General features: G+C 44.3%; 2 protein-coding genes across 5 annotated transcripts in view; one reads left to right on the top strand and one right to left on the bottom strand.

The window, feature by feature from the left end:
* Positions 1-26,694, top strand: part of GTF2E2 (general transcription factor IIE subunit 2) — an 82,857-nt gene that overhangs the window by 27,293 nt on the left and 28,870 nt on the right. For both annotated transcript variants that reach the window (XM_069743139.1, XM_069743138.1), the window contains exons 3-4: positions 25,350-25,441; positions 25,978-26,085. In XM_069743139.1, the coding sequence (XP_069599240.1) occupies positions 25,350-25,441; positions 25,978-26,085 (200 nt within the window). The remainder of the gene's footprint in view (positions 1-25,349; positions 25,442-25,977; positions 26,086-26,694) is intronic.
* SMIM18 (small integral membrane protein 18) lies at positions 12,181-22,762 on the bottom strand. Of its 3 annotated transcripts, none has more exons than XM_069743140.1 (2): positions 22,677-22,762; positions 12,181-12,849 (listed from the first exon to the last, which is right to left on the bottom strand). In XM_069743140.1, the coding sequence occupies exon 2, from the start codon at positions 12,821-12,823 to the stop codon at positions 12,533-12,535; it is 291 nt and encodes a 96-aa protein (XP_069599241.1). In that variant the 5' UTR covers positions 12,824-12,849; positions 22,677-22,762; the 3' UTR covers positions 12,181-12,532. The 3 variants fall into 3 exon arrangements, with proteins under 3 accessions (XP_069599241.1, XP_069599242.1, XP_069599243.1); XM_069743141.1 differs by lacking the exon at positions 22,677-22,762 and adding an exon at positions 19,516-19,560; XM_069743142.1 differs by lacking the exon at positions 22,677-22,762 and adding an exon at positions 19,372-19,425.

Genomic DNA, 26,694 nt, shown 5'->3' with positions numbered 1-26,694 from the left:
TGCTTATGGTTCATGTGAACGAGTGTTGGTTATAGCGCTCATTCCGGATTATGGTCCCGTGTAAACATTCCTGCTGTCACCTGAGCAGAACACTAAGGTGATGGGGTTCTTTATGCTGGCACAAAATCCTCATTATCCATAATACACTGGAACGTGTATGTACTGCGGATAACACGATGCTGGACAGGGCGATCATATTAACCATAAAGGGGTTCTCCAAGAATGAGAAAAATTGGCGTCCCTTCTATAATTCAATCTGCAACCCATCCTAGTCACATGTCTGGGTGGGCTGCAGGTTCACGTATACCCCACAGCCCTGCATGCTCTGAGGTATGTGACCACAAGTATGTTATCAGAAAATGACGTTCCTATTGTTTAAATCAGGTTTTTGTGCTAAATATATTTTTTAGCAATTTTTTTTTACCCTATATTACAATCTGTATTACAATTGGGAATCTTTCCAATTCCACACTGGCCAGTGATGAAACACATGTACTGTACTTACACACAATGCTGGGACTCCAACCGTATGTTTTGTATTGAAGTGTCTAATGAGCGTGTGCAATGGTCATTGTGAATTGAGAAGGAGCTGGATCAGCGTGATATTTTTCCTTTATTTTGCAGGATGCGGCCAGGCCCCTTTAGTGTTGGTTGGGTGAATTGGGGCATCTGTCCTGTGGGTTGCTCTTATATAGTGCTGGACAGCCTCCTGATCTAAAAGTCATCAATAGGCTGTAAGCCAGAAACTGCACTACACGTACCTGTGTGACTGGGGCCCTATGCGAGCCTCATCTGTGTGCCTTTTTAACCCCTTCCCGACCTGTGACACAGCGTATGCGTCATGAAAGTCGGTGCCAATCCGACCTGTGACGCATATGCTGTGTCACAGAAAGATCGCGTCCCTGCAGATCGGGTGAAAGGGTTAACTCCCATTTCACCCGATCTGCAGGGACAGGGGGAGTGGTAGTTTAGCCCAGGGGGGGTGGCTTCACCCCCTCGTGGCTACGATCGCTCTGATTGGCTGTTGAAAGTGAAACTGCCAATCAGAGCGATTTGTAATATTTCACCTAAAAAAATGGTGAAATATTACAATCCAGCCATGGCCGATGCTGCAATATCATCGGCCATGGCTGGAAATACTAATGTGCCCCCACCCCAACCCTCCGATCGCCCCCCCAGCCCCCCGATCTGTGGCCCGCTCCCCTCCGTCCTGTGCTCCGCTCCCCCGTCCTCCTGTCCGCTCCCCCCGTGCTCCAATCACACCCCCCGTGCTCCAATCAAACCCCCCCGCACTCCGATCCCCCCCCCGTGCTCCGATCCACCCCCCCTGCACACCGATCCACCCCCCCTGCACACCGATCCACCCGCCCGCACACCGATCACTCTCCCCCATGCTCCGATCCCTCCCCCCCCGTGCTCCGACGCCCCCCCGTGCCCTGATCTCCCCCCCCTGTGCCCTGATCTCCCCCCCCTAATACTTACCGATCCTGGCGGGGTCCGTCCGTCTTCTTCCCCGAGCGCCGCAATGTTCCAAAATGGCGGGCGCATGCGCAGTGCGCCCGCCGAATCTGCCGGCCGGCAGATTCGTTCCAATGTGAATTTTGATCACTGTGATATAATCTATCACAGTGGTCAAAATAAAAAAACAGTAAATGACCCCCCCCATTTGTCCCCCATAGATAGGGACAATAATAAAATAAAGAATTTTTTTTTTTTTCCACTAAGGTTGGAGTTAGAACTAGGGTTAGGGTTAGGGTTAGGGGTAGGGTTAGGGTTAGGGGTAGGGTTAGGGGTAGGGGTAGGGTTAGGGTTAGGGGTAGGGTTAGGGGTAGGGGTAGGGTTAGGGTTTCGATATGTGCACACGTATTCTGGTCCTCTGCGGATTTTTCCGCAGCGGATTTGATAAATCCGCAGTGCTAAACCGCTGCGGATTTATGGCAGATTTACCGCGGTTTTTCTGCGCATTTCACTGCGGTTTTACAACTGCGATTTTCTATTGGAGCAGTTGTAAAACCGCTGTGGAATCCGCAGAAAGAAGTGACATGCTGCGGAATGTAAACCGCTGCGGAATGTAAACCGCTGCGTTTCCGTGCAGTTTTTCCGCAGCATGTGTACAGCGATTTTTGTTTCCCATAGGTTTACATTGAAATGTAAACTCATGGGAAACTGCTGCGGATCCGCAGCGTTTTCCGCAGCGTGTGCACATACCTTTAGAATTAGGCTATGTGCACACGGTGCGGATTTGGCTGCGGATCCGCAGCGGATTGGCCGCTGCGGATCCGCAGCAGTGTTCCATCAGGTTTACAGTACCATGTAAACCTATGGAAAACCAAATCCGCTGTGCCCATGGTGCGGAAAATACCGCACGAAAACGCTGCGTTGTATTTTCCGCAGCATGTCAATTCTTTGTGCGGATTCCGCAGCGTTTTACACCTATTCCTCAATAGGAATCCGCAGGTGAAATCCGCAGTAAATCCGCAGGTAAAACGCAGTGCCTTTTACCCGCGGATTTTTCAAAAATGGTGCGGAAAAATCTCACACGAATCCGCAACGTGGGTACATAGCCTTAGGGTTAGGGTTGGGTTGGAATTAGGGTTGTGGTTAGGGTTAGGGGTGTGTTGGGGTTAGGGTTGTGGTTAGGGTTACGGCTACAGTTGGGATAAGGGTTAGGGGTGTGTTGGCGTTAGAATTGAGGGGTTTCCACTGTTTAGGCACATCAGGGGGTCTCCAAACGCAACATGGCGCCACCATTGATTCCAGCCAATCTTTTATTCAAAAAGTCAAATGGTGCTCCTTCCCTTCCGAGCCCCGACGTGTGCCCAAACAGTGGTTTACCCCCACATATGGGGTATCAGTGTACTCAGGACAAACTGGGCAACAATTACTGGGGTCCAATTTCTCCTGTTACCCTTGAGAAAATAAAAAATTGCTTGCTAAAACATCATTTTTGAGGAAAGAAAAATGATTTTTTATTTTCACGGCTCTGCGTTGTAAACGTCTGTGAAGCACTTGGGGGTTCAAAGTGCTCACCACATATCTAGATAAGTTCCTTTCGGGGTCTAGTTTCCAAAATGGGGTCACTTGTGGGGGGTTTCTACTGTTTAGGCACACCAGGGGCTCTGCAAACGCAACGTGACGCCCGCAGACCATTCCATCAAAGTCTGCATTTCAAAAGTCACTACTTCCCTTCTGAGCCCCGACGTGTGCCCAAACAGTGGTTTACCCCCACATATGGGGTATCAGCGTACTCAGGAGAAACTGGACAACAACTTTTGGGGTCCAATTTCTCCTGTAACCCTTGGGAAAATAAAAAATTCTGGGCTAAAAAATTATTTTTGAGGAAAGAAAACGTATTTATTATTTTCACTGCTCTGTGTTATAAACTTCTGTGAAGCACTTGGGGGTTCAAAGTGCTCACCTCACATCTAGATAAGTTCCTTTCGGGGTCTAGTTTCCAAAATGGGGTCACTTGTGGGGGGTTTCTACTGTTTAGGCACACCAGGGGCTCTGCAAACGCAACGTGACGCCCGCAGACCATTCCATCAAAGTCTGCATTTCAAAAGTCACTACTTCCCTTCTGAGCCCCGACATGTGCCCAAACTGTGGTTTACCCCCACATATGGGGTATCAGCGTACTCAGGAGAAACTGTACAACAACTTTTGGGGTCAAATTTCTCCTGTTACCCTTGGGAAAATAATAAATTGCAGGCTAAAAAATCATTTTAGAGAAAATAAAATTTTTATTTTATTTTCATGGCTCTGCGTTATAAACTTCTGTGAAGCACTTGGAAGTTCAAAGTCCTCACCACACATCTAGATTAGTTCCTTTGGGGGTCTAGTTTCCAAAATGGGGTCATATGTGGGGGATCTCCAATGTTTAGGCACACAGGGGCTCTCCAAACGTGACATGGTGTCCGCTAATGATTGGAGCTAATTTTCCATTTAAAAAGCCAATTGGCGTGCCTTCCCTTCCGAGCCCTGCCGTGCGCCCAAACAGTGGTTTACCCCCACATATGGGGTATCAGCGTACTCAGGACAAACTGGACAACAACATTTGCGGTCCAATTTCTCCTATTACCCTTGGCAAAATAGGAAATTCCAGGCTAAAAATCATTTTTGAGGAAAGAAAAATTATTTTTTATTTTCATGGCTCTGCATTATAAACTTCTGTGAAGCACCTGGGGGTTTAAAGTGCTCAATATGCATCTAGATAAGTTCCTTGGGGGGTCTAGTTTCCAAAATGGGGTCACTTGTGGGGGAGCTCCAATGCATAGGCACACAGGGGCTCTCCAAACGCGACATGGTGTCCGCTAACAATTGGAGCTAATTTTCCATTCAAAAAGTCAAATGGCGCGCCTTCCCTTCCGAGCCCTGCCGTGTGCCCAAACAGTGGTTTACCCCCACATATGAGGTATCGGCGTACTCGGGAGAAATTGCCCAACAAATTTTAGCATTCATTTTATCCTATTGCCCATGTGAAAATGAAAAACTGAGGCGAAAATAATTTTTTTGTGAAAAAAAAAAGTACTTTTTCATTTTTACAGATCAATTTGTGAAGCACCTGAGGGTTTAAAGTGCTCAATATGCATCTAGATAAGTTCCTTGGGGGGTCTAGTTTCCAAAATGGGGTCATTTGTGGGGGAGCTCCAATGTTTAGGCACACGGGGGCTCTCCAAACACGACATGGTGTCCGCTAACGATGGAGATAATTTTTCATTCAAAAAGTCAAATGGCGCTCCTTCCCTTCCGAACCTTACCATGTGCCCAAACAGTGGTTTACCCCCACATGTGAGGTATCGGTGTACTCATGAGAAATTGCCCAACAAATTTTAGGATCCATTTTATCCTGTTGCCCATGTGAAAATGAAAAAAATTGAGGCTAAAAGAATTTTTTTGTGAAAAAAAAAGTACTTTTTCATTTTTACGGATCAATTTGTGAAGCCCCCGGGGGTTCAAAGTTCTCACTATGCATCTAGATAAGTTCCTTGGGGCGTCTAGTTTCCAAAATGGGGTCACGTGTGGGGGAGCTCCAATTTTTAGGCACACGGGGGCTCTCCAAACGTGACATGGTGTCCGCTAAAGAGTGGAGCCAATTTTTCATTCAAAAAGTCAAATGGCGCTCCTTCCCTTCCAAGCCCTGCCGTGCGCCCAAACAGTGGTTTACCCCCACATATGAGGTATCAGCGTACTCAGGACAAATTGGACAACAACTTTCGTGGTTCAGTTTCTCCTTGTACCATTGGGAAAATAAAAAAAATGTTGCTAAAAGATAATTTTTGTGACTAAAAAGTTAAATGTTCATTTTTTCCTTCCATGTTGCTTCTGCTGCTGTGAAGCACCTGAAGGGTTAAAAAACTTCTTGAATGTGGTTTTGAGCACCTTGAGGGGTGCATTTTTTAGAATGGTGTCACTTTTGGGTATTTTCAGCCATATAGACCCCTCAAACTGACTTCAAATGTGAGGTGGTCCCTAAAAAAAATGGTTTTGTAAATTTCGTTGTAAAAATGAGAAATCGCTGGTCAAATTTTAACTCTTATAACTTCCTAGCAAAAAAAAATTTTGTTTCCAAAATTGTGCTGGTGTAAAGTAGACATGTGGGAAATGTTATTTATTAACTATTTTGTGTCACATAACTCTCTGGTTTAACAGAATAAAAATTCAAAATGTGAAAATTGCGAAATTTTCGCCAAATTTCCGTTTTTATCACAAATAAACGCAGAATTTATTGACCTAAATTTACCACTAACATGAAGCCCAATATGTCACGAAAAAACAATCTCAGAACCGCTAGGATCCGTTGAAGCGTTCCTGAGTTATTACCTCATAAAGGGACACTGGTCAGAATTGCAAAAAACGGCCAGGTCATTAAGGTCAAAATAGGCTGGGTCATGAAGGGGTTAATGCTAGTCAGCCACCCCTCCGTGAATTGGTAGGCTTGTGAGAGGATAGTGCAAAATGTAACCACTCACAAACCTACCAATTCATGGAGGGGGTGGAGTCCTAGTATTAAAAATACCCACAGATGAGTCTTGCTGCTCCTGCCTTTATCATGGGGGTCCCCTGCATCCTGCTTGTGCCTTGGTAATCAGACCTGGAGTTGGTAAGGCTATGTTCACACTTTGCAGATTCCACTGCGGATTTTTCCGCAGCAGAATTCCAAAATCCGCAGTGAAAACCGCAGCGCGTTTTCACTGCGGATTTATCGCGGTTTTTACTGCGTTTTCTTCTGCGGATTTTCAACTGCAGTTTTCTATTGGAGCAGCTGAAAATCCGCAGAAAAGAAGTGACATGCTGCGGAATGTAATCCGCAGCGTTTCCGCGCGGATTTTTCTGCAGCATGTGCACAGCGTTTTTTGTTTCCCATAGGTTTACATTGAAATGTAAACTCATGGGAAACTGCTGCGGATCCGCAGCAAAATCCGCAAAGTGTGAATATAGCCTAAGGCTATTTCTTCTGTGATTTTTTTTTCAGCTTTATTAGCTGTGCATAGAGGTGTTATTTGGCATTGTGCCTCTGCTACTAAGGAACACAGGAAGCAGGAGTGTAGGAAAGTTCACATAAAGGGAAAATATAAGCATGTTTGGTATTACCGTGCACGTAAAAGTCTGTTCTATTAAAATCTGGAATTAATTAGCCCGATTAGTAAACACCATAAAGCAAAAAATAAAAATCAGGATGTCAGAATTGTTGGGATAATTATTACCTCAATAAGCAGCCAAAGCATTGTGGGTGCACAAAATTGTTATCAATAAAAATATCATCTCACTCTACAAAAAATAAGCCCTGACCCATCCCCATCAACCGAAAAATTAATCTATTACAGGTCTCCGAAAATGGTGACATACAGCAATCAGTCTTATTCCAGAGAAATCCACATTTTTCTTATATGTAAATTAGCTGTTCAGCACTATGGGTCGGACACTGAGCTGCATAAGAATCTGCCTCCAGAGATTATTTTACAAGGGGGCATTATCCGTGTGAGACATGTAATAACTGACAGTCTACTCTCCTGATCTCACTGCAGAGTTGTGTGTGATTATACCACATCTGCAGGTTCCTCTCAGCTTCCATCTCACTGACAGACAGGGTCACAATAGTGTCGCAGTACATGGAGCTGTGACAACTGCTGCAAATGTGTTTGTAAGGAGACAAAGTTCATATCTCCTGTTCTGTGTTAGTTACATGACTCACACTGGTAACTTCCCCTTTCATTTAAAATAAACCCCTGGAGGCAGATTCATATACAGATCTGTATCCGGCACAGCTGATGTACATACTAAGAAAAACGTGGATTTCTCTGGTATAACACATCGGATCACAGATATCAAGGAATTATTTTTTTCAACCTCCTATGTCCCACATGCCCATATAGACGGCTTAAGAGGATTGATCCTACTGATATATTCCTTTTAGGCTGTGTGCACACGTTCAGAATTTTTCGCGTTTTTTTCGGCATTTTTCTACTATAAAAACGTGATGAAACAGCTTAAAAAACGCTTACATTAAGCATCCTATTATTAGAATGCATTCCACATTTTTTGTACACATGCTGCGTTTTTTTCCGGAGTGGAAACGCATTCCAGAAAAAAAACGCAGCATGTTCATTAATTTTGCGGAATCGCGGGGATTTCGCACATATAGGAGTGTTTTGATCCGCTTACTTTCCGCCATGCGGGAAGTAAGCAGATCATGTGCATTTGGTACCCAGGGTGGAGGAGAGGAGACTCTTCCACGGACTGAGCACCATATCCCTGTTTAAAAAAAAAATTGAAAATTAAAAAATAGTGATATACTTGCCTTCCGATGGCCCCCGGAGTCCTCCCTCCTCTCAGCGGTGCACGCGGCGGCTTCCGTTCCCAAGGATGCATTGCGTGAAGGACCTGGGACGACATTGCGGTCATGCGACCGTGATGTCACAAAGGTCCTTCGCGCAAAGCATCCCTGGGAATGGAAGCCGCCGCGTGCACCGCTGAGATCGGGGGCCGTCAGAAGGTGAGAATAACCATTTTTTAAAATTTTTATTTAAAATTAGATATTTTTACTATTGATGCTGCATAGGCAGCATCTATAGTAAAAAGTTGGTCACACTTGTCAAACGCTATGCTTGACAAGTGTGACCAACCTGTCAATCAGATTTCCATGCGATGCTACAGATCACTTGGAAAACGCTAGCATTCAGCAAGCTAAAAACGCTTTCAAAACGCTAGTGTTTAGTGGGAATATGCATGCCAATTCCGCATGCGTATTTCCCGCGGCAGGGAGTTCAGGAATTGCCGCAGAAATTTCTGCGGCAATTCCGGACGTGCGCACATAGCCTTAAGGTGATAAATTACAAAGCATCTGATTTACTTTTTACAATAAGAGTTTACATAGACAGTAGGGGTAATTCAGCAAAGCGTTTACGCCAATAATCTGGCATATACAACTATTTTACCAATTGCCATACCATATATTAATTTTACAAACATGTTGCCACTTTACACTGTCTCTACATAGTAGTTGGGGCTTAGCAGAAAGGGATTGTAGCTTTTACCGTATAGTGTCATACAGCAGCCTCAGAAGACACAGCAAATTCATTAAGGGGAAAGAGCATCTTAATAGATAGGACGTGCCAGTCTTGGCGAATTGACCACATAATGTTGTATTTACTATTGAGTCGTTCAGGTTTTCTAAGGAACCTTCTGTGTGAGTGGACTAATTTTGGTTGTGGAGGACAGGCTGGTCCTCCTTGAATTCATCACCTTATCCCCCCCTCATTTTGCAAGAAAAGCTGTCAGTCAGTCCTTAGTGCAGAAATGCCATCATTATTCAGTAGGAGAAGCATTTCTGGTGTCCTGGAGGCAGAGACATCGGAAGAAATAGTTCTAAACCATGGCACTGAAGAGAACATTTACTTATGGCTGCCTGTCACATTTCTGCTGTCTTTTCGGTGTGATCCATCTACCCCAATGTGTCCTAGGGTATTCTTTAATTGATTGAAGTCACCAAAGATGGGATTTAACTGTCTCCCTATTTTTTTCCTGTGCTGTAAATAACTCCAGAAAAATGTTATTGCCCCTAAAATGTTGGCTTTTTTTTCTTCTTTCATTGGACATAGGGCTGGGTTGCAAAAAAAAATATACACACATTTGTACAAAAAGAAATTGCTTGCACCAAAATTTGTAATACTTAGTGTTGGATTCTGTGCTATAGCAGCAACATCTGCAGTGACATGGCACACTAGCATTGCCTATATTTATACCCATCACATGGGCTAGAATCTGCCCAGTGCGCATAGTCAGAGGAGAGAGCAGGTCACAGAATATCATATACCACATACAGTATAGTATCCTATACCGCATACAGTATCCTATAATGCATATACAGTATAGTATCCTATACCGCATATATAGTATAGGACTGGAATATGATTTACTCACTACAGACATAAGATGTTATACTGTATACAGGATATATTCTATTATGACTACCACTTATTATGCTGTATATCATCTGATGTCTGTGTGCATTGTGTATACCACACACAAGATATCGCATGTTACGGGATAATATGTGGTTACAGAAAGTAATCAGACCCCTTTTAAGTTTTTCACTCTGTTTCATTGCAGCCATTTGGTAAATTCAAAAAAGTTCATTTTTTTCTCATTAATGTACACTCTGCACCCCATCTTGACTGAAAAAAAACAGAAATGTAGTAATGTTTGCAAATTTATTAAAAAAGAATAACTGAAATATAACATGCTCTTAAGTATTCAGACTCTTTGCTCAGTATTGAGTAGAAGCACCCTTTTGAGCTAGGACAGCCATGAGTCTTCTTGGGAATGATGCAACAAGTTTTTCACACCTGGATTTGGGGATCCTCTGCCATTCTTCCTTGCAGATCCTCTCCAGTTCCATCAGGTTGGATGGTGAACATTGGTGGACAGCCATTTTCATGTCTATCCAGAGATGCTCAATTGGGTTTTGGTCAGAGCTCTGGCTGGGCCAGTCAAGAATGGTCACAGAGCTGTTCTGAAGCCACTCCTTTGTTATTTTAGCTGTGTGCTTGAGTCATTGTCTTGTTGGAAGGTGAACTTTTGGCCAAGTCTTAGGTCCAGAGCACTCTGGAAGAGGTTTTCATCCAGGATATCTCTGTACTTGGCCGCATTCATGTTTCCTTCAATGAAAACCAGTCGTCCTGTCCCTGCAGCTGGAAAACATCCCCATAGCATGATGCTGCCACCACCATGTTTCACTGTTGGGATTGTATTGGGCAGGTGATGAGCAGTGCCTAGTTTTCTCCACACATAACGCTTAGAATTATCACCAAAAAGGTCTATCTTTGTCTCATCAGACCAGAGAATCTTATTTCTCAGTCTGGGAGTCCTTCATGTGTTTGTTTTTAGCAAACTCTATGCAGGTTTTCATATGTCTTGCACTGAGGAGAGGCTTCCGTCGGGCCACTCTGCCATAAACGCCCGTCTGTTGGAGGACTGCAGTGACAGTTGACTTTGTGGAACTTTCTCCCATCTCCTTACTGCATCTCTGGCGCTCAGCCACAGTGATCTTGGGGTTCTTCTTTACCTCTCACCAAGGCTCTTCTCCCATGATTGCTCAGTTTGGCTGGACAGCCAGGTCTAGGAAGACTTCTGGTGGTCCCAAACTTCTTCCATTTAAGGATTATGGAGGCCACTGTGCTCTTGGGAACCTTGAGTACTGCAGAAATTCTATTGTAACCTTGGCCAGATCTGTTCCTTGCCACAATTCTGTCTCTGAGCTCCTTGGCCAGTTCATTTGACCTCATGATTCTCATTTGGTCTGACATGCACTGTGAGCTGTGAGGTCTTATATAGACAGGTGTGTGCCCTTCCAAATCAAGTCCTATCAGTTTAATTAAACACAGCTGGACTCCAGTGAAGTCAGAACCATCTCAAGGAGAATCACAAGGAAAAGGACAGAATGTGACTTAGATATGAATGCCTGAGCAAAGGGTCTGAATACTCATGACCATGTGATATTTCTGTTTTCCTTTGTTAATAAATTTGCAAAAATTTCTACATTTCTGTTCATTTTTTTCACATTAATGTACATTCCGCACCCCATCTTGACTGAAAAAAGAACTTTTTTTGAATTTTACCAAATGGCTGCAATGACACAGAGTGAACATTTTTAAAGGGGTCTGAATACTTTCCGTACCCACTATATATGACTGGTACATAGTATAGTAATTATTTTCGTAGTATAACATATACCAGTCCCACATATATTATAAGTTATGCACTTATCAGCCCTGTGTACAATCTTGTGTTGTAGTGTCTGCGGTCGCTCTGCTGAGGCTCCCTGTGGGTCTTAGCTGCGGCTTGGACCTTCCTTACAAATCTGGTGACACTGGAGACGATGAGCTAACACTAAAGTGTGATCTGATCCATGTGAAGATTAGAAGTCTTATAGAGCCTCTTCTGAGCCACTGCGGATGCTAAAATACAGAATCGTGCTCAGGACTGACCTGGACAGGAGTTATTGCGTCTTGCCTCTCATTAAGGTGCTGTGCTGATAAAAATTGTCATTTTGCTGCTTGTCTTTGCTGTGTGTTCCTCCTTGGTTGATATTTGGGTTAAAAGGAATCTTTCAGCAGGCTTTGCTATGTAATCTGGCAGCAGCATGAAGTAGGTGTGAGCGCCTGATTTCAGCGATGTATTGGGTGCAGCAGTTGTGATACAAGCACTGTTTCTCTGCTGCTGATCTTGCAGTGCTCTGAATGCTGAGCTCTGTATAACCCCGCCCACATCACTGATTGGCCGCATTCTCTGTACACTGTACATTGACAGAAAGCTGCTAATCAGTGGTGGGGGCGAATTACACAGAACAGTGGACTAGGAGGCATGAGACATCTAGTCCTCTAGTAATAATCTCCTGTTGATAAAACACTGATTTGAAACAACAACACAAGGCTTAGTAAGTGAAACATCGCTGGAATCTAGGTCTATAGCTCTACATTATGCTGTTCTCAGACTACATAGCAATAATCTGGTGACAGATTTCCATAAATGCTTGATGCCAGCGTAAAATGACTACAGCAGTACTGCAATGATAAACTTCAAAATATTACTTTGAGTTACCGTTCAGCCATAACGCCATACTTCTTAATATCGCCCATATCCTGTATGTAGCACTTCAGGTAGGACAATTAGTCTTGTAAGGACATTGTGTTACAGCTGCATTGTCTTTATTATGGTGCTAGGATTAATACTGTGACAAATCATGTAAACAATTTTCATGTCCGTACATTTTCGGAACCAGTCTCAAAAATGAGCTACAGTGTTTTGTATCAGAAAGGATGCCTCATGTTCCACTATGACTGTGCAACCTGCAACACATCTAGGAAGTCTATGGTAAGACATTTAGTAAGGGTACCTAAACAATTCACATGACAGAGGCAACGATTGTGGGTGGCCCAAGTGTGTGCTGTCATAAGCAGATGAAAGGATTGACGTCTGCTCACAGATTGTCCTCTGAACCAGATAGCGGGCCACCCTCTGGCACGTGCCGGTGCTACACAACTTCGGTTTTTCGCTTCTTCATGCCGCTCATTAGGGCTCTGACTGGGTTTGGTTCATTCTCCAGATCTTTGACTGTCTTGTGTTTGGCACAACAGCAGCAGTCCAGCATTTCATAAAGGAATGCCAGCAGGACAAGGGACAGTACAGTCAGGATGAACAGCACCAGGATTACAAAACACGCCGTGTTCCAGCCATCGTGGAATGGGTAGATCTTCTGAACCTGGAACCCAACTTGCTGCTGGGTCAGACTTGTCTCGTTTTTCCAGGAGCCAAGAGATGACATCTTGTTAGGCACTCTTCAGAGAATCACTGCAAAAAAATGGTAATACCAGTCATTTACTATCGAGCAAGTATAGTGACAGTTTTTCAGAACATCTTACTGTAGACCAGACTTTTCTTTTTTGTGACATTTTCCTATCCCTTACGTCCTACGTTTACTCCATTGCGAGCTAATGAATCCATAACTGCTGCTCGGACAAGGGAGTCCGTGTTGAAATCTGAGAAGTACAAACCCAAGAACACAAGGGTAGTCTGGCATTCAACTTCAAAATTGGGTTCAAAATAAAAAATAAAAATCTAAATTCAATCCATAATGTGTTAAAAACAACCATGCTTTTAAAAACCAGACATCCTGAAGAAAAATTGCTGACTAAGCCTATGTGTTTCAACCAATGTGTCTGAACCGTTCCTAGTCATGGCATAAAGGTTTTGCTGTTTAACCCAGTCTTGGAGTTGTGCCAAACTACCTACCCTTGCCTTCTTGGGTACAAACTTTTGGACTAATTTTCACTAATGTTTGGGTGGCTTACTATGCTTGTCTTTGCTTCATTTTGTAATACTAATGTTCCCAATACACAGACTAATGACAGCTGGCACCGCGTATATATTGTTGGAATTGGCCAACAGCCTATTGATTAAGAGATAATTTGCCACCAGAGATGTCTGGCAGACAATCTGTCATGGAGAGCACAAAAGTGCTTTGCAGAATGAACACTCCTGTGTATGGGAGTTGGGCAAGATAGCTGCCGGCCAAACCATCATATGGCCACCAGCTAACTTGACTGTATGCGTGGTCTTTAGTCATTGAAAGACCTTTCTGCCAAATGGGTGTGCATTTTTCTACATCCGTAACACAATGAAAACCACTGTGTCTGTTTTTTCTGCTTTGGTCTCAGAATTAGAGGATACATTTTGACCAAAGCTGTTCTAAAAATATGTATTTTTAGGATGTTTTTTTTTTTTCTTATTGACAAATTATTTGGGTTTTCCTCTAGATAAAATGGAACTTGATCAGCTTAGCTCAAAATGTATTTTCTTGGCTCATAGTCTGAATTATGCTGAAATGTATTCCTAGTATTTAGATGATGGGTGACGTGGGATTTGAAATGCTTCTTGCATCCATGATTGCATCTTCTTAGTAGCTATGGGGGTCCCAGTGTTCAAACCACAGTGGAATCACAAGTTAATGCCTATCCTGTGGCTTCTTTGCAGTCATTCAGATTTGAGTCTGTCCCATTTATATTATTGTAGTCCAGTAGGCGTATACGGTGTCTGTCTTATGACAGGTTTGACTATGCAGCGTGGTTTATGCAGGAAAATAACAGTGTGAACAGCGCTTTGGTCATTTGTCGAGTAACGAAAAAGGAATAATGTGTGCAAAAAATACGTGCTAATCTACCATCTTCATTTTCTAAATCGGTGATGATCTTATCTGCCAGATCCTAGCTACTCCCAAAAATGCTAGAACGGTACAATGCACAGCAATGGTGTTTTGTAACACATAGAATCCCATTTTGATACTTGGACATGAGGTTATACAAAAAAGAGCAGGCTCCACAGTGGTATTTCCACTGCTTGGGAACTCTCCTTTAATTCCAATGTTTTCAGATGGCCGTACTGAGGGAACATTTTGGCGTCCACAAGGCCAAGCATGATAGCCAGACTACTCACCCTAATGAATGACATTATAGATTCCTTTGATACTATTAGTTCTGGTCATAAAACCCACGGTCAGACCAGAACTTGTGGCTGCAATACTAATGCTAAAATGCGCCCTTGTTTCAGTAATGTGTATGAGGCCCAAGGCTGTATTATCGCCATGCATTGTAATAGTCCTAATAAGCCACCCAGAAGGCTGTATTAATGGGAACCTGTCACAAGAGTCATGCTGCCCAAACTGTGGACAGGATGAATCAGATCACGTTTCTCTCTGAAATGTTGTGATGTTTCAGAGAAAATACTGATCCGTCCAGGAACCATAGTCTGAGATGAAACAAGTCCAGCGCTGCCCTGGCTGGCACCGCAGTAAATAAATGACAAGTCTCTCGGCCGGTTCTTTAGACTATGCTTCCTCTGTAGCGTTGCAGCATCGGGCTCGGATTCATTTTGCCAGCAGTTTGGACAACATGACTCAGTTGACGGGTTTCTTTTACAGCCGTTAGTGTATGACTGACATTGCTTGTGCTCAAATCTGTCCTTGAACCTACAGCAAAATTTTGCAAGCCAGTGGGCCGTAAGTCAAGCAGAGTAAGGTGGAGCCATGCAGGTAATAGAGCCAGGGAGGCTGAGGCTTGGGAAGTGCTTTGACACTCTCTGGCACTTAAGCCTTATTTGCATACAAATTAAAACAGCAATTTTATTTTTTTTTTCTTTTCATTTGAAGGAGCAAAAGATTACTGTATATTAGCAAAATTATAGGTGACCTTATCTTTCAGAGAGGAGCATGAATATATAAATAGTTTCTGGCATGCCAGGGCTGTGGAGTCTGTAAGCCAAACCACTGACTCCGATTTCCTCAATTTCCCTGACTCCGGATCCACAGCACTGGTCACTACTGAGCATGTGCATAAAGTGCAGCACAGATTCATCTCCACTAATAGCCGGGAGCCTCAGATCAGGAACAGAGCAGATATTTCATAACACTGACTCCGACTCCACAGCACTGGTCACTACTGAGCATGTACATAAAGTGCAGCACAGATTCATCTCCGCTAAGAGCCGGGAGCCTCAGATCAGGAACAGAGCAGACATTTATAGGACATTTCATAACACTGGCACCGACTCCACAGCACTGGTCACTACTGAGCATGTACATAAAGTGCAGCACAGATTCATCTCCGCTAATAGCCGGGAGCCTCAGATCAGGAACAGAGCAGACATTTATAGGACATTTCATAACACTGGCTCCGACTCCACAGCACTGGTCACTACTGAGCATGTACATAAAGTGCAGCACAGATTCATCTCCGCTAATAGCCGGGAGCCTCAGATCAGGAACAGAGCAGACATTTATAGGACATTTCATAACACTGGCTCCGACTCCACAGCACTGGTCACTACTGAGCATGTACATAAAGTGCAGCACAGATTCATCTCCGCTAAAAGCCGAGATCCTTAGATCAGGAACTGAACGAAGATTTATAGGACATTTCATAACTTTCCCAAATTATTCTAGAAATATTTACAGCACGTCCTGCATTGTACTACTGTACCCAATTTACTATATACTGTATTTTAGGAGTCGCTCAATTTTATACCAACTCCACCAAACTGGACACTGACTTCACAGCCCTGTGGGGTGCATTGTTTCCCTTTTAACCAGGACCTTTCACAAATTTTTCATGTTAAAACAGACATACCATGTAATATTAAATTGAAGAGCTGATGCACCAGCCAACGACCTGCAACGCTTATAAAATGATTTCCCTTTTCTGAGTTTTTGCAGCATTAAAGAAGATAGTGGTGCGGGCTCAAAAGTATAACATGGCAGTCACTGATAGAAATAGAAAGGGCAGCACTCGCCAGTCCTTTAAAATGGACAGTCCTTATTAGTCAATTCGTCGGGACATCCATAGGGTACGCATTAGAATGCAGGGTGCAGGAGACATTGTGGACTACGGCTGTTTTGTGCCCGTCTGGCCCTCCAACAGGTCGCCAGTTTGGACCCGTAGAAGCGCTAGATGGGCGTGAAACGTCCGTAGTCCACAATCTCTCCTGACCGTTGCATTCTCCTGCGTACCCTATGGATGTCCCGACGAATTGACTAATAAAGGACTGTCCATTTTACAGGATTGGTGAGTGCTTTTTCTGTTTCCATCAGTGAATATCATGTAATTGTGGCTACAGAATGGAATAAAAAGGTGTTTGTTTTTTGTTATGTTTTTTTTTTTTCACCTCTGTTGCAGAAATATTATCAAATGTTTGGCACCTAATGAATTAACTTTAGTCAAATCCAAGTGGGTATTAATATTTTTCGCTGGGGGTGTATACTTCTGCCTCCAGCAACATAGAAGTGCAGAGGAACATGTGATGATGTCATCAGGGTCTCATGACCCGAGTCCATAGGTCCTGCCTGCCGGAGTGTGAAGCCTGAATGTGCACTGAGGATATATTACATAGCTCAGAAGTGTGGGGCTATTAACTCCAGACAACCTCACAGGTGCTTCTGCCCTTCTATGCTAGTGTCTGTTTGCGATTGGTCTGCATCATACAGGAGGCAGAAGTACACGCCCACCCCTCCCCCCAGTGACAGCTAATCTAATATCACTCACATGGATTTAACTAAAGTTAACATTAGGTCCCAAATATTTGATTGCTAATATCTCTGAGCCAAAATATTTTATTCCATTATGCAGCCACTATTACATTGTGTGTCCAGTTCATCATGAAAAAAAGGACCGCTTTAAAATGTACCCATCAACATTTTATTGTTTAGTTAGCGTCTAGTCCTTTGTTAGCATGTGCTGCTGATTGGTAGAAGTCCAGTTCCTGAGAGTGGTCTCAGAGACAGAGCCCAGACCCTCATTGATTGGCAGGAAATGGTAGTAACAATATATTTATCTTTAACAATTTTGAAAAAATAAAAGTGCGCTCAGTTGGAGTTCTGTCATTTTCCCTTTATCTTTTCCTCTCATTGCTTGGCAGGGCGATAAATACTTTCCTAATTTAGCAATACCCAATATTTCTGCATTTGGATGGGACTAAGATACAATTGTAAGAATAATATTCAGATATAGTGATTGGGACTGAGATATTCATGTGCACAATTGGGGCTATTTTTGGCCTGTATGATGTTTAATTATAATTAATTGTGCCTTGATGAGTTTTACAAAGCCCAGACAATGTGCTTTTCAAGCTTGCTCTCATAAATGGAGTTTTCTCTCATTAATTGTGGCCGTTTCCACATGCCGTGGATTTGCAAGTCATTTTCGGGAGTACAGCAGCGTATCATTTATTTATGCTAATAAACGCCTTTGTTCTAAACAGCAACTGCCAAGTAAGGAAAGTGTGTTAAAGTGTAACCTTATCCTCTGAGAGGCCCGCCAGACGTCAATAATTCATCAGTAAAGCCCATCTCACCATAGCTAAGGCAGCAACTCTTTATTTTCTCCATCGCATATTGTTGGGGGCTTGGAACCATAGTCTGCTTTTGTGTCACAGTTAGATTTTGCATTTTGGCTTTATGCGCTGATGATTATTATTATGACGCTGTCATGTATCTTTTTTTTTTTTAAACTGTGTGGCCTTAGCTTCAAGTCAGTGAACCATCCCCTTTTTTTTTTCTAAGGTCCCAGAAGTCAGACAACCATCAGTCCTAAAGTGACGGCTTATCCTAGTGATAAGATATTACTGTGAGATAGGACTACCCCCTTTAAGGAAGAATTATACATATATATGTAAAGCCCCCCCATAAACATTAGACTAATATTTGACGAACCCTCTGATGACGGCGGGTTTGGCCCACAGTCTATTGTGTATGGCCCAAACTGATGATTGTCGAGGAAGATAAGAATCTACCGTGTCCGTTTTCAGACTGCAGATCCTTTTGTTCACTAGAGATAAGCTGCCGCCAGAGAATTTTGGCAGCGGCTTTCTCCTAGAAAATACTCTGCAGAGTGCTCCTGTACATGGAGGAGTTAGGCAAATAGAAGGCAGCCAAAGCATCGGTCATCCGTCTACTATGTATGGGGGACTTAAGTATTTTCGGGGGTTTCTCGACTGTAGCAAGCCTTTGTAGTTGTTTGACAAAGATGTGATTTCAGCCCCTTTGTGTAACCAGGCAGAAATCTTGGGGGTGATAGTGCAGACTAACCTGTGCGTGTACCAATCTTCGTTTTGTGACGGTAACGAGGATGAGCCTGTTTAGCTGTAAATCTCCCCGTGCTGTTTTACCCCGGATTATGTGGTATGATCACTTCCTCAGACGCTCCCATGTCACTCCATCAGACAGCTATAATGCACGGTGCCTCCCGGGGATAAAGCCGTTATGTTGGATTTTATCATTGTGCTTAACAAGCGTTCTGTGCAATCCCCTATTGTCGGAGCCCCCTCAGACATAAAGGGGCTCTTCACATACAGCACTTTTAAGGACTGCGTTTATGGCAAAGTAAAACCTTAACAAATGGAGGACAAATGCTGTCAGTTTATAGGGAAAGTGAAATGCAACTGCATGTTTGTGTCTTTTTTTTTTCCCCACCATTTTTGATGTTTGTTTTTTCAAAACATAGCATCTTTCTTTTATATGGCCTTTTTCTACATTTTTCTATAGTAAAAACATATGACAAGAAAGAAATCATGTCAACTTCTGTAGAAGTAGGTTCTGTAGAAGGACGTAGATCTGGGGATTTATTATGATGGAATATAGGCTGAACTGGATGGACAAATGTCTTTTTTCGGCCTTACTAACTATGTTACTATGTTACTATGTAACTTAAGAAATATATATTAAAAAAAACATGAAAATCATGGCTTTTGCAGGCTACAAAAAAAAGAAAAAGCATATCACAAATCTTTGAAAAAAGCCTGAGATAGTGGAGGTTTTCACTTTCCTACCTTGGACCTCTTAGTGCCAGTGGTAATAAAAAGGCGACATCTCACAAGCGAATGCGCAGCAGATTTGTAATATGGAAGGGTAGCCTTGCTGTATATAAGGGGGAGGCTATGTAATGGCTATGCACACAGATAAGACAAACACACCCCCTGGTCTCTGGAGAGACTTCTCCGTAAATTGCCTTCCATTCATTCCAGCTGCCATACGCCATCCTGCCGTAACACTAGCTATATAGGAAGGAAGTACAAAAGGCTTTTAGAAATAAAACCTGCTGCGTACAATGATCGTTTTTAGAGACACAATCGGCCAATAGTTTTCTATTTTTGACGACTGATTAACACTGTTTACACGATGCGACGATAACTGTGAACAATTGTTCCACAGCCTTTAGGCTCAGAATCCCTCTTTCACATTCAGGAAATGTGATTATTTACCATCCTCATTAAGTGGAATCAATCACCAGGTTTGGTAGCCCATCTGAGGGCAGAGACCTTGATTCCAGTGTTTTCACTTACTGGCTGCTTTCTGCAGTTTACAAAAAATACAGTTGTTTTTATTTGTTGTTGTTGCATATATAACAGTTCTTAGAATGGTGACCTCTGTATAACCCTGCCCACACCACTGATTGGCAGCTTCCTGTGTACACTGTGCATAGGCAGAAAGCTACCAATCATTGGTGTGGGTGTGGTCGGACTATGCTAGCAGCAGGTTTGCCATTCCTCTTCTGATATTCTCCTGCTGATAAAACAGTGACTGTCAAGACCACATTAAGCAGCTGCAGGTTGCTGGGGCAAAATAATCAAATTTATTCAATAGTAACATAAGTCTACCCCAAGTATAATACAACTACATGGCGGCTTTATATTTTCTAAGTGATCTGTGAAATGATTTGGATTTAAATTCCTCTTTAAGCCATGAAGCTACTAGATAATATATCATGTACTGGTAATATTACAGTATTTACAGAGGACTTGTCACCAGGGTGAACATGGCTAGTTTATTCCTCTTAGATTATGTTCACACGTTGCGTTTTTGCTGTGGTTTTTTTTTTCTGCAGGCAAAACCTGATCTCTTGGCACGAAATAAGCTGATTGCAAGAAACAGGTGTTGCTGCGTTTTTCAGGATGCCAAAGTTCTTCCACTACAGAAGCATGAACAATACAAAGTGTTAGGTAACTAATGCAAGATATGTAAAACCATTTTGCAAAAAAGGGCAATTTAATCAAGCTATTTAGTTAAAAAAAAAGATTTTTCTGTCAGGAAAAAATAGGGACTATTCTGAACAAATAAGTTCCTTTTAGGGGAGGGGGACTCCCAGGATCCTCTAGGGGGGAAGCGGGACTCCCAGGATCCTCTGGGGGGAGAGCGGGACTCCTAGAATCCTCTGGGGGGGGGGGGGGAGCGGAACTCCTAGAACCCTCTGGGGGGGGGGGGGGGAGCGGGACTCCTAGAATCCTCTGGGGGAGAGCGGGACTCCTAGAATCCTCTGGGGGGGGGGGGAGCGGGACTCCTAGAATCCTCTGGGGGGGGGGAGCGGGACTCCTAGAATCCTCTGGGGGGGGGGAGCGGGACTCCTAGAATCCTCTGGGAGGGGGGGGAGCGGGACTCCTAGAATCCTCTGGGGGGGGGGGGGAGCGGGACTCCTAGAATCCTCTGGGGCGGGGGGGGAGCGGGACTCCTAGAATCCTCTGGGGGGGGGGAGCGGGACTCCTAGAATCCTCTGGGGGGGGAGCGGGACTCCTAGAATCCTCTGGGGGGGGGAGCGGGACTCCTAGAATCCTCTGGGGGGGGGAGCGGAACTCCTAGAATCCTCTGGGCGGGGGAGCGGAACTCCTAGAATCCTCTGGGCGGGGAGCGGGACTCCTAGAATCCTCTGGTGGAGAGTGGGACTCCTAAAATCCTCCGCGTGGGCGGGGGGGATGGAGGGACTCCTAGAATCCTCCGGGGTGGGAGGAGTGGGACTCCTAGAATCCTCTGGGGGGAGAGCGGGACTCCTAGAATCCTCTGGGGAGAGCGGGACTCCTAGAATCCTCTGGGGAGAGCGGGACTCCTAGAATCATCTGGGGAGAGCGGGACTCCTAGAATCCTCCGGGGTGGGAGGAGTGGGACTCCTAGAATCCTCTGGGGGGAGAGCGGGACTCCTAGAATCCTCTGGGGGGAGAGCGGGACTCCTAGAATCCTCTGGGGAGAGCGGGACTCCTAGAATCATCTGGGGAGAGCGGGACTCCTAGAATCCTCTGGGGGGAGAGCGGGACTCCTAGAATCATCTGGGGGGAGCGGGACTCCTAGAATCCTCTCTTAACTCCTAGAATCCTCTGGGGGGAGCGGAACTCCTAGAATCCTCTGGGGGGAGCGGAACTCCTAGAATCATCTGGGGAGAGCGGGACTCCTAGAATCCTCTGGGGGGAGAGCGGGACTCCTAGAATCATCTGGGGAGAGCGGGACTCCTAGAATCCTCTGGGGGGAGAGCGGGACTCCTAGAATCATCTGGGGGGGAGCGAGACTCCTAGAATCATCTGGGGGCATGTGTGCAGGTTGCTCTGCATAATTACCCTGTAAGCCATGTCCTCTTGTAAAGACCATGCAAATTGCCACTAAATAAAAAGGCCTGTGTCTTTTTGGAACCATATTACAGATTTTAGTAAAAACAAAAGCTGAATAACTTAGGGCAGCAGCAAGAAGAAAATAAGAGAAAAGCAATGTACACGTTTGATCTGATGACAGGGCTTCTCTAAGGCCGTAATGTTGTGATGCAATTTCATGATTCTAATCCATTGCACTCTGTGCTTTCTGTTTTGAAGCTGTCACCACTGCCATTGTGGACAGTTAGGGAGTGGCGCTGTCATTCAGTTTTTTAGTGAAACATCACCAACCGTGCTAAAAAAAAAGGTTAGAGGTCATAGAGGAAGCATATGCTAGGCAAGCAAAGCAGAACAGTATGTCATGTTTCGAGCCCGGTCACAATGCATCTTTCTGTTAGATATGTGCTTGCTGACTCTGATGAACTGTGGAAGAAATCATCTTGAATTCAAGCCACAAATGAAGTCTATAGAATACAAAGCTGTGATAATGGATGTGTGCTGCTGAGCCATCCATGTTGTATGATCGCTCCCAGAGCCTGCATATGGGTAGCTGGGGACTGGCTGATAGAGCAGGCTGCGAGCCATGTTCAGGAAGACTGGTCCACAATCCGCCAGCATGTCCCCATGTGAGCACAGCACATCTGCTCTGCAGCCAGATCCTGTCATCCCCATTCTGTTCTATTACAATACATGGTGAAGATGTGTTTTTCTTCCTGTGCACCTACCTTCCTGTATGAGAGGCTGCCGGGCTCTGCTGCGCTGCTCGGTCTAGATTGCTCAGCACAGTGGAGATGACACAGAGCTTGGCTGCCATTGGACAGAGCAGAATGCAGGCAGCAGACTGTACCCTGCTTCATTAGCATCCCAGCCCTCCACCCAAAGCACAGGGACGCCTGCCTGCCTTCCTGGATTTTGTTCTATATTCCCTCTTGCCAGCAGACTCCCTCTTAAACCTTATTGACAAGATCACATCTCATCACTTGCACGCTTGACCCGCTCCCATCCCACCTTATCCCTAACCTTGCCACAGTCTTCATCCCAATACTAACACACCTCTTCAACCTCTCACTCACAACTGGTGTCTTCCCCTCATCCTTCAAGCATGCCTCAATCACAGCCCTCCCTGGACCCATCCTCTGTGTCTAGTTATCGGCCGATATCTCTTCTCCCTTATGCCTCAAAACTACTGGAACAGCATGTCCATCTTGAACTGTCCTCCAACCTCTCCTCCTGCTCCCTCTTTGACCGGTTACAATTTGGTTTTCGACCCCATCACTCAACTGAAACTGCCCTAAATAAAGTGACCAATGACCTACTAACCGCCAAGAGCAAGCAACGCTACTCTGTCCTCCTTGTCCTGGACCTGTTTTCTGCCTTTGACACTGTGGACCACTCCCTCCTGCTACAGATTCTCTCATCTCTTGGCATCACAGACTTGGCCCTATCCTGGATCTCGTCATATCTAACAGACCGAACATTCAGTGTCTCCCTCTCCCACACCACCTCCTCACCTCGCCTCTTGTCTGCCGGTGTTCCTCAAGGCTCAGTTCTAGGACCCCTACTTTTCTCCATCTACACCTTCGGCCTGGGATAGCTCATAGAATCCCACGGTTTGCAGTATCATCTCTACGCCTATGACACGCAGATCTACCTATCCGGACCTGACCTCACCTCCTTACTCACCAAAATCCCACAATGTCTGTCTGCTATCTCAACCTTCTTTTCTGCTCGATTTCTAAAACTGAACATGGACAAAACAGAATTCATCATCTTTCCCCCATCTCACTGTACCCCTCCACCAGACCTATCCATCAATGTCAGTGGCTGCTCACTTTCCCCAGTTCCACAGGCTCGGTGCCTCGGGGTGATCCTCAACTCTGCCCTCTCTTCAAGCCACATATCCAAGCCATTGCCTCCTCCTGCCGTCTCAAACGCAAAAATATTTCCCGTATCCGCCCATTCCTTGACCATGAAACCACAAAACCACTAGTGCATGCCCTTATCTCCCGCCTTGACTACTGCAACCTCCTACTCTCTGGCCTCCCCTCTAACACTCTGGCACCCCTCCAATCCATCCTACACTCTGCTGCCTGACTAATCTACCTGTCTCCCCGCTATTCCCCAGCCTCTCCCCTATGCCAAGCCCTTCACTGGCTTCCTATCGTCCAGAGACTCCAGTTCAAAATCCGTACTATGACATACAAAGCCATGCACACCCTGTTTCCTCCATACATCTGTGACATGGTCTCCCGGGATTACCTACACGCAACCTTCGTTTCTCACAAGATACCCTTCTCTACTCCCCGCTTATCTCTTCTTCCAACACCTGCATCCAAGACTTCTCCCGTGCTTCCCCCATACTCTGGACTCTCACCTACCACGGAAACCTTCAAAAAGAACCTGAAGACCCACCTCTTCCGACAAGCCTACAGCCTGCAGTGATCCTCAACCTACTGAACCACCGCACAACCAGCTCTACCCTCTCCTAGTGTATCCTCACCCATCCCCTGTAGACTGTGAGCCCTTATATTGCTCATGTTTATTGTGATGGTCTATATTTACCCTTTTTCACATGTAAAGCGCCATGGAATAAATGGTGCTATAAAAAATGTATAATAATATGTATTCTCCTTAAATCCATGTATATATGGAGGTCGCATCATCTTACTTTTTTATCACCAGAAGCAGCACCTGTGTTGCCATCGTTCACACTGAGGACCTATCACTTGACATAAGTAACTTTTCCCCTTGGTGTAATTGCTGCAGTTCTCCTGAATCGGGCTTTGGTTTGCTTTTTGTTCATGAGTCTCTCTGTTCTGAGCTCTTGCCCCCACTTTCCTGTATATAAATCCAGTCTTGATAGCAAACGGGACGTGATCCTCAACCAGCCCTCATATGGCTATGTCATTGGTGTAATAAAAAAGTTCTGGCTCTGGGAAGATTGGGAGGGGAATAAATGAAGGGGCAAAATATGGAAAATCACCTGGTTGGGAAAGCGTAAATAGAAGCAAAGGTCCTCTGTAAATACTTATTTTGCTGTGAATGCTGTACAACACCTTCTATGTGGACCTCAATGTCTATTCCGTTCTTAGCTGGGCTGGTTTTCAAACATCCATATTTTCACGGACCCTTGGGTACGGACTGGGCACAATTCTCCTGACCGGAACTGTCCAAGTAGGGACCACGAGTATCGAGACAAGACAACTTTGTAACTTTTTGTATAATTCCCAAGAATGCCTCAGTAATACAGTATAAGGTTTGATGAAGGAACATTTCTGTAAAATGAAGCACTTATAAGCTGCATATCTATAAACAATTACAGGTTATAGTTCATCTTCTGGAGGATGCTTCTCCCAGATTGTATTTCATGTGACTAATCTTAAGGCTTCTTTTGACAGATGGAAGTAATGGATCATTTAACCTCAAGAGCCTTTCCGGGTCTTCAAACTATAAGTTTGGCGTTCTTGCCAAAATTGTCAACTATATGAAGGTACTTGTACTAGTTTATATGATGCATATTAGTATACACTATCTCTAAAAGTTTATTTCTGAGCGATTAAGGAAGCAAACAGATTGTCTTCTCACCGTGTACTCTTTACACTGCCATTAGGTATTGCCTCTAATGCTGGGTGACTACATTGGTCTCCACTGGAGTATGGAGAAATGGAGCGGTCACTAGCCGCACGAGAATTTGTTTTTAAGGATTGGTCCAAAAGTTTTGTTTTTCTAGTAAATGTGGTACATGGAATTATTCACTTTACTCTTCAGGGTTATTGGTCTCTTTTTAAGAACTCATTTGGTGCCTCCAGCTGCAGTCATGTTGTCTTCTTCTGAAAGTAGGTTTCCTGACCATAAAAGCTTCCCTCATCCATGTAGGAACTGACTAGCAATGGCATTACTTTTAAGATTGTGAAATAAAGATGTGTGCAGCTGTGTCCAGTTTTGGTGTCTCACTGTCCTCATCATATTGCTAATTGTGATGGTTGCTTCCTTTTTTACGTATGAATGTCCATTTCCTCTGTGCAGACGAGACATCAGCGTGGTGACACACATCCACTGACTTTGGAGGAAATCCTGGATGAAACGCAGCACCTTGACATTGGGATGAAGCAAAAGCAATGGCTTATATCAGAGGTAAGGAAAAGCTACTGGCTTTTGTCCAGTTCTGCTCTATGGTAAGAAATCGTACAAAGCATGATTGAGACAGCTGAATGGAGGACAACAGTAGCCCACCGGCCACACAATGCCCTCGTATTCCACCGCCTGTCCTCAAGATGCAGCGATGAATACATTGGTGGAGGACAGAGACTCTGGCTCCTTCCACCAATCAGTGTGTGAGACAGCAGACGCGTTGGAAGTCTCTTCACCCCTTTGTGTCCTCCCCTGCCCACAAGATGTGGTATGATCAGACCATATCCCGGTACAGTCAGACACGACCATTACACATAAGATTATCTCTGCACAGGAACTTTTTTTTTTTTTTTTTTTTTTTTAGACACATCCACTTGTGGAACTTATTCTTATTCCTAGATCTCTTGATTCAAATGAACATTGTTTGTGGGGAAAACCCCTTTAAATGGAAACTTTGTTCTCTTCACTTTAGTGACAGTGTATGCAATAAAGTGTAGACATATTTGGCATTGCCTACATTTCTAAAACTCAACATTTTGCTCTGGACAACAAGGTCCAAGGCATCAAGAATTGATTAAGCTCTTTTTGTATACCTGTTTGTATGTGTTATCT

The sequence above is a fragment of the Ranitomeya imitator genome, chromosome 1 (genome assembly GCF_032444005.1).
Source record: "Ranitomeya imitator isolate aRanImi1 chromosome 1, aRanImi1.pri, whole genome shotgun sequence".
Classification (NCBI taxonomy): Eukaryota; Metazoa; Chordata; class Amphibia; order Anura; family Dendrobatidae; genus Ranitomeya; species Ranitomeya imitator.
The sequence above is the reverse complement of the archived record's forward strand: the minus strand, read 5'-3'. Positions and strand labels throughout refer to the sequence as shown.